The sequence below is a fragment of the Echinops telfairi genome, unplaced genomic scaffold (genome assembly GCF_000313985.2).
Source record: "Echinops telfairi isolate 266 unplaced genomic scaffold, ASM31398v2 ScPeMD7_23;HRSCAF=83, whole genome shotgun sequence".
Lineage (NCBI taxonomy): Eukaryota > Metazoa > Chordata > Mammalia > Afrosoricida > Tenrecidae > Echinops > Echinops telfairi.
Window position 1 is genome coordinate 33763304 of NW_022103920.1, and position 8570 is coordinate 33771873.

The 8570-nt window shown below is 41.8% G+C and overlaps 1 protein-coding gene across 1 annotated transcript in view; it reads left to right on the forward strand.

The window, feature by feature from the left end:
- DOCK4 (dedicator of cytokinesis 4) overlaps positions 1 to 8570 on the forward strand; it is a 503583-nt gene that overhangs the window by 392319 nt on the left and 102694 nt on the right. The window contains exons 26-27 of the mRNA XM_045288941.1: positions 2245 to 2343; positions 8450 to 8544. Coding sequence (XP_045144876.1) covers positions 2245 to 2343; positions 8450 to 8544 — 194 coding nt within the window. The remainder of the gene's footprint in view (positions 1 to 2244; positions 2344 to 8449; positions 8545 to 8570) is intronic.

Genomic DNA, 8570 nt, shown 5'->3' on the forward strand with positions numbered 1-8570 from the left:
GACTACAGCCTTCCTTTAGTCTAGATTACAACTCAGCATAAAGAACACACAAATCCTCACAACAGAAACAATAAACAACATCATGATAGAAAAAAGATTGAAGTCGTCAAGGATTTCAAGAGATGAATGCACTTTCCATGAGATGGATCGACACAGTGATGCAGCAACGGGCTCAAGGAGGAAATCGAGTGAGGACAATGCAGGACTGGTCATTGTGTCAGTCTTTCGTACATAGGATTGTTATGAGCTCAAACAGACTCAATAACACCCGATGACAACAGTAAAAAATGCCTGCATTGTAGTGGGCATCTCATGTATGGAATTTGTAATTGTCCTACTAAGCGGACAGTATGCTCTCCAGCTTAAAGAGGGAATCTGAGGCTCGGAGATATTAATAGAGCTAAGATTTGAACCCAAGTATGTTTAACTTTAGGGCATGGCAGATATTTACAGTGCTCCATCAAACCCATTGCCATCGGGTGGTTTCTGACTCCTAGTAACTATGAATAACTCATCGGGTTACTTTGAGTCAAAGGAGAATTCCCCCACAGGGTTTCCAAAGCTATACATCTTTACAAGAGCAGACTGCCTCCTCTTTCTCCCACAGAAGTATTGCTGGGTTCAAGTGCAAACGTTTAGGGTAGCAGGTGAGTGTAACCACTGTGCCCAGCTGCCATACTAACAGAGTACAGAGCAAAAATCCTAATAAGTACCTTATGGCCCTATAGCTTGACTCCTTTCATCTTCCATCAACCGAAGTCTGTTTGGTGCCTTCCTGGAGCACCAGGCTCAGCCTCTGTGACATTAGAAGCCATCCAGTAGTTAGTGCGTCCTTCCTGTGTGTGGGCGTTAGTAGACTTTTTGCTTTCACAAGATTCCTTCATCAGAAGGCAATAAAAGAAAGTAAAGGCATTTCATCTGGAAAATGCATGGTCTAAAATCTGCAAATAAATCCCTGCCTCTCATTAGAAACAAACAAGGCTCCAAAGGAGAATGCCCTGGGTTTTTTTGTTTCTAATGTTTTGGGGCATGATTCTAATAAGCAGAGTTATCTGCTTTCTTGACACCAACTTAAGAGGAGATGCAATGAGCTCAGAAATAGCAGGGATGGAATTAATATCATCCTGATGTGGCAAATATCAACTTGAGAAACGGTGAAAAAGGAAAAAGATAGAAAAAATACCTCAGCTGGTTACTGCTTTTTAAGATTGAGCATTTCTGAAGACAGCCCCAGCCATGCATACATAGATCAGATGAATGTATGTTTATCATTCTGGGGGTCACATGAAGTTACAGGGGGAACGTTTGCCATATAAACTTCCATTTCCCCATACCTCGTAGGGTTGGTGTGAGGCTTAAATGAGATGATGAATGAGAATATAGGAAGTGCTCAGTAAATATTAGAAGGCCTCATTGCTTTACCTCCTTTAAGTATGTGAGGCTAGTTCCAGAGTGAAAAGCTGCCAGCCAGTAGAAAATTTACTCTATATTAAGGGGAGGAAAAAAATCTGTCTACCAAATAAATGGTAATACATTACAGGGAGAAAATGTTGGCTATGATATTGTGGATAATTTTGATTAAGAAGATTTCACAGGGTGATGTTAGAACCTGCTGATTTTTGTTGTAAATATTCTATTTGAAGACAGCGTAGAGTAGGTTGCTAGTGTTCTTTAAAGTCCTGGCTTTCAGTCAGGGTGCAGTGTAGCAACGATGAAACATACAACTTTCCTCTAGTTCCTAAATGGTTCCTGCCTACCCACTATCATGATCCCAATTCTACCCTGGCTAGACCAGAGGACGTACACTGGTACAGATAGGAACTGGAAACACAGGGAATCCAGGATGGATGATCCCCTCAGGACCAGTGGTGAGAGTGGCGATACTGGGAGGGTGGAGGGTAGGTGGGGTGGAAAGGGGGAACCGATTACAAGGACCTACATGGACAACAGAAAAGTGGGTGAAGGGAGACGTCGGGCAGTGTAAGATATGACAAAATAATTTATAAATGATCAAGGGTTCATGAGAGAGGGGGGAGCAAGGAGGGAGGGGGGAAAATGAGCTGATGCCAGGGACTTACATGGGGGAAAAATATTTTGAGAACGATGAGGGTAACAGCTATACAAATGTATGGATTGTGATAAGAGTTGTATGAATCCCCAATAAAATGATAAAATAAAGAAAAAAAAATAAAGCCCTGGCTTTAAAATATGCACTTTTCCCTCACTTTTTTTTCCCTTAATTAGGGGGAATTTGTTGCGTGTCTCCTGTCCCTTTTACGACAGATGACAGATAGACATTATCAGCAGCTTCTTGATAGTTTCAATACAAAGGAAGATCTAAGGGTAAGTTGCATTTTAAAAAATTATTTTAATCAATGCCTTTTTCATGTCTCTTGTTCTTACCCATCTCTGTTCAGATCATCCCTTGACCGTAGCCTTCCCGGTTTCCATTACAGTCTGTTTCTTTTCCTCCGTTTCATCCTCACACCTTCTCCTCTGTTTTAGACCTTAATTACGATTTCTGCTAATCAAGCAGAGACGTTAGCTCTTCTTTTGAACAAGAACATGGAATTGGAAACCTTTATCGTGAAAGTTCTGTAGGCCAGAAACACAGGAACAAAACGAAGGAGAAAAGGGAAAATAGCCTAACCCTAATGTAGTATATTTACAAACATTGCCTACGTAAAAGATAAGGAAGAATAGATAAATATATTAGCTAGCTTCATTCCTCTAACACCGTCATAAGAAGTTCTGGCTACCATGCTCTGACTAAGGAAAGCAGCATTGTCTTTGATAATCTCATCAGCTCTAATCAATATACTGGACGAGTTCAGCAGGCTGACATTACATAGAAAATGCGGGTGTCAGGCTTATAAAAATCCAATCATTGCTAAGATTTAGAGACTTCTGGTGCATCTTTCAATGGTGTCTATGAAAAGTTTAGAAGCTAATTCTCCTGTGGAGGGGTGGAGAATGACTTCTCTCTCATTTACATTTTCCCTCATCCTTCTCCAGTTTTCCAAACACTCCATCATATTGAAAGGATGCTCAAATGCTCGGTTGTAGGGAATTAATTATAGGACAACAGACACAATCACCCTGCCTTGTCTGCTTGAGTAGAAACCTTCACCCTGCCATGGCTGTGTGGGAAATTTTTATATTTATCACCCATAGGGTTGTCTAGTCTTTGACTGTTAACTGACTCAAATATTTTGCGTGTTCTGAAATGAATCTTTTCGTTAGTTTGGTGCAGTTCACAAGCTGGGTCATAGAGAACAAAGAATGAGTTTGGGGAGAGCTAGTCCATATACCAGTCAGTTGGCATTTCACCTGAAAACAATTGTTTTTCCTGCTTATGTTCAATCTGGAGGTTATAATTAAAATTGAGTGAAAGACCTTAAATTATAGCCCCTATGAATATAGAAATGATCAATAATCACCAGGGATAGCTACTATTAACATAAAAGGATATCTCCTCCTAGAGGATTTCCTGCGCTCACTGCACATTATTTGTGTACCATGTAATCATACTCTTCATCGAGGTCTACATGGTCTTTGCCACAGTCAGATGTCATGGATGACATGGAGAACATTACCTTTTTCTTTAAAATGTCATTATAGGGGTGCCAGATAATTTATTTAGTCACTCCATTGTGTCCAGGATTTACAGAATGGATACTGTAACAATGAACATCTTAAATATATATGTGAACTTAGTCCCAAATTTCTTTAAATTCTTGGAAGAAGAATGCATAGGCTATGCATGATTTAGAAGAGTCATAAGCTATGCACAATTTAGATTTCAGTGGATAGTGACAGATGATATATTGACAATTTCAAATGAACATTTTTGTTGTTCTTTGGAAAAAACCACTGTTTCTTCCAAGATTCCCAGTTAAAAGAAAGCATTGTCCCAGATTGTCCAAGAGTTCTTTGAGTCAGAATGAATTTTGAGACTGAGGGTCTCAAGTGTCCACTAAGTAATGGTGTTTAAATTGTACTCTTGCTTGAAAACCCCGGATGGCTCCAGGGTTACTGTTGGCGTGGTTTCTGACTTCTCAGACACTGTGCCATTTCTTCTCCTTGGGCCCCGGGTACTTGACAAAGTGGAGTGAGTCACAGTGTCAGAGCACAAAGTGTGTAGGAGCAAAGACCCGGGGGCTGGTTCTCAGCATTGTTTAATTTTTTTTTCCTTCTCTAGAACAAGGCATTATTTTAAAAATCAACAAAAGCAATAACTAGGTAGTGATTAGGGGTTTTTTCCTCCTTCTATAGTCAGTAATGTTTTATTATACACCCACCTTGTGCTGGGGGCTAAAGTGGTGTCCATCTCCCTGGTATTTCATGCATCTGTAATGGTTAGATTCCTGCTCTTTGTTGATTAAGGCTTTTCATAGACAAGCAGGAGGTTTTTGATTTAAGCATGCGATTATACATGTTCTAGAAGCACAGACTAATGTAAACTTTCAGTGTCGCCCATACACCAGCCCACTAGCTTTCAGAAATCACATCTGACTGGGTCTTCACCTACCGTACAACTCTTGAGTAGTCCCTGCGTGCAAGACCAGAACCAGTCTGTTCATTACATCTTCCCTGACCGTAACTGCTTTCTAACCTCATCATCTTCCACTCCCTTCCAAACACCTAGCACTCCAGCTGCTTAAAATCTCATACAAGCCCCAGGTGACCATGCATAGCATGCAAATTTGAATTTCTTTGAACCTTTTTGTCCACCCGAAATACCTGTCCCATCACCACCTCAGTTCCTTTGCCTAATTCCATGCCCCGCTTTCAACTGGTGCTTGAAACTCCACCTCATGTCACCCTTTCTTCCTGAAACCTCCAGAGACTGCAGTCTCCGTGTCCCCTGCTCTGGGTCGCATGGTAATCATTTGCTGTGTCCCCCGCATTCCTGAAAACGATGGTCTGAGTACAGGGATCGTGTCTTTGTGTCCCAGGAAGAGATTCCAGAATATCCAACCCTGTCTGAATGAGTCAACGCTCCAAAGCAATGTTTTCCTGCTTCACAAACCATCCTTTTCCGTCCAGTTTATTTCGATTTGTACTCTTTGTTGTAACATATTGATTACAAAACAATAGTTCTATAGTCCTGGGAGACTGAAGACCATTTGCGAGTTAATTTGTGTATAATGTACTTAAAGATTCAATTAGGTTACACAACTTAAATGCGACAAATGATTATTAATACCCTGTCATTGAATTCACATCCCACATCAATGGGGTTACATATTTGAAACTTGTGGCAAATCTTTCAAATAACAATAGACTAGACAGGCAGTCCTGAGATTACAAACAAGATCTGTTTGTAAATGTGCCTTTAAATCAAGTCTGTAGGTAAGTTGGAGCAAGTGCATGCAACCTTTATGGCCCTGACTGTAGTGCCAGAAATGGCACCCTAGTGGCACAGAAAGAGCGCTTCAAACCCTTTGGTGGGTCTGTGGAAGAAGGATGTGGTACCTGCTTGTGTAACAGCCTTGGAAACCCTGTGAGGCATTTCTACTCTGTCCTCTAAGGCTGCTCCAGGCAATGGATTTGGTTGGTTTGACAGTAGGAAAGAACCCTGGTGGTGCACCTGTTACAGATTCGCCTACTAACCCCAAAGTGGGCAGTTGGAACCCACTGTCTGGTCCTTGGGTGAAATATGCCCCAGTCTGCTTTCATAGAGATGTATACCCTTCGAAACCCTCTGGGGCAGTTTGCTTCTGTCCTGAAAGGTTGCTATGAGTTAAGATTGGTTTAATGGGTTTGCATTTTATTTTGTTTTCGTGTTACTAGTGCATGAAAAGAAGCCTTGGTCATGATTTAAGTGCACATGCAATAAGTGAAGGTGCTTCTGATGGGGAATTTTTTTTTCAAGCAGAGGCTAGACACATTTTATAACTAAAGGTACAAGTTTTCCCTCAAGTGCGCTATTTGTAACCAGTACACATGCTACTGCCTGGGCCTTTGATTTTTGTGAGCAAAGTCGGACAGGGTAATGAGATAACGCAGGAGCATAGTCCATCCCCAGCTCCTCCACTGGGAATACCTTTTCCTTTGCATCGAGAACTGCAAGAGAAAGTTAGCACAGCTAGTCTATGGTATTGGTGTCTCGAGGTCTGTGGCCAAACTTTTCATCCAGTTTCTCCTCCGTGAAACACATGAACACACACACACACACACACACACACACACACACACGTGCGCGCGCGTGCGCGCATACACACACGCACACACACACAGAGAAAATGGGGCATCTTAGATTCACTTATGATTGAAGTTTTAGGAGAGAAAGTGAAACTTCAGGATTCGAGAATTTATTGAAACTGTACCTACCAAAGGAACCCTGGTGGCCCTGTGGATTAGGCATTAGCTGCTAGCCTCAAAGTTGGAAGTTCAAACACACCCCTCAGAGGAGAAAGATGAGGCTGTGTGCTCCTGTAGAGTTCTAGAGTCAGGAACCCTCTGGAGTCCATGGGAGCAGGAGCCAACTCGATGGCAGTAGGTTCGGTTTTTTTATTGTTTTTTGGCCTTCCTCCTAACAACATGTAGACTACAAGAGGAAATGACCTTCACTTTCAAGATATTTTTGTGGTATCTATCATAGCATGGTCAGTCAGATAGGAAATTGAAGTGAGATTCAAATTCTTTGAAAGTGGGGAATCTTTTAGTGGGGAATAGGGACTATCACAAGTATTAGTGGGAAACCTCAAATAATCAAGTAGGATCATCAGAACAAATTCTGGACATGAAATTTAAAATAGCTTCTTAAACTTTCAACACCCTAATATCCTTGTCTGCCAAGGGAGGGTCAAAGTGTAAGGTGCTGATGGAAATCTCCTGACCCTCACACACATTTTACCAAGTGCTGTCTCTGGGGAGTGTAGCGACATGAGCAGGATGAACCTGGCCGTTTATGACAGGTGGCCTAGTGGACACACTTCCACAGGGCACTTACCGCATGCAAACGTGTGTGTTGATGCCAAAGAAGCGAAAATAAGTTCTTGTCAAAATATTTATGAGCTCGATCAAAGCTGTTAGAACATGCACGTGCGCATGCGTGCCCACACACACACACACACAAACACATACGCACACACACAAAGCCACCACATGGTTCTCAGTTTTCAGATTCTTTCTATCTCCCGGGGATGTGAGTGACAGCCATAATCTTTTATTGCAGCAGCTTTACATGTTGAGCATAATGTGTTTCTGAGTTTGATAAATAAATCTCTTGTGTTTTGAGTTGCTTTTTCATTTTTTAAGCAACACTGTATTGTTGCTTTCAATCAAATTAGAGTAAATTGTTTTCGTAGCATCGTTTAAGGTTATTAAAACCAAAAAAAAAAATATCAGGTGGTTGCAGTTAATAAATCTACATCAAAGCTCGATTTAGCCCATCACTTTTCAAATAGAGACTGTTACACTTCCCTCACTAAATGTGGGCACTTGTCTCCGAGTCTCCTCTTAGTATCATGTGCTGCACCATCGGTGGTCCTGGCGCTTATACTGTGTCAAGAAGAAATGTTTTCCTGTTTGACAATAGCTTCTTGTCTCCGGGTGTTTGGTTTAAAGGTAACATCTGAGTGACTGTTCCTGTCATGTAGCGTGATCTCTGCGTGGCGGTCTCAGAGCCATGAGGCCTGGGTGCTGGGCTCAATTTAGCGTTTATCTTCATTCCAATTTCTCCAACACACCACACTCAGAATAATTTGCTCCTATCCTGTCAGCCCACACACATCCGACAAAGATCGTATTTTTAGAGCACCCTCAAGAAACTTGAGTTTCTATTGGTGATTTTGTTTTTTAAGAAACATAACTTCATAAACGTTGATATCTGTCTCAGGGGCAGCACAATCTGCCCTGCTGGTAGAGCGGCCAAGTGCTCGGCTGCTGAATAATCACAAGCTTGGTGAAGGGAGCCCACCAGCACTTCCCAGAGGAAAGGATTGGCGATCTGTTCTTGTAAAGATTTGCAACCTTGGAAACCTTCTTCTGTCCTGTAGGGTCCGTGTGCAGTGAGAGCGGCTCAGGACACAGGGTGCAAACTAGCTGATCTAAACCAGGATTGGTCATCTTTCTCTTGGGCTGAAAAGCTGGCGTTTAAGATGCTATCTTAAAATCAAAGGAATATATTTGTTTGCTAATCTTCTATCACAAGTGTTCCATTTTGTTTCCAGAGCCAACTTTTTTTTAGAACTTGTGAAGAAAAGTAAAAAGTCATTTCTACTTTGCATGAGAGACAAGAAGAAAGGGAACATTTGGGAAGGGTGCGAAGGCAGGCATGGGAAGGGTGATGGGTCTTCTCCTGGGGAAGTGGTTAGAGTAGGCTCATGACTTTGCGAGTGGTAACAGTAACGCATAGCGTATTTCTTATAGGTGTGTGCATAGACGTGTATTCACAGTTAAGATAAAATCACTGAACTGGCCTATTTACTCCTTCTCCAAGGATTTCCTGTTGCAGATATTTACCGTGTTCCGAATCCTGATCCGCCCGGAGATGTTTCCAAAGGACTGGACTGTCATGCGCTTGGTGGCCAACAAGTAAGACTTTTAAATTGGTGATCACC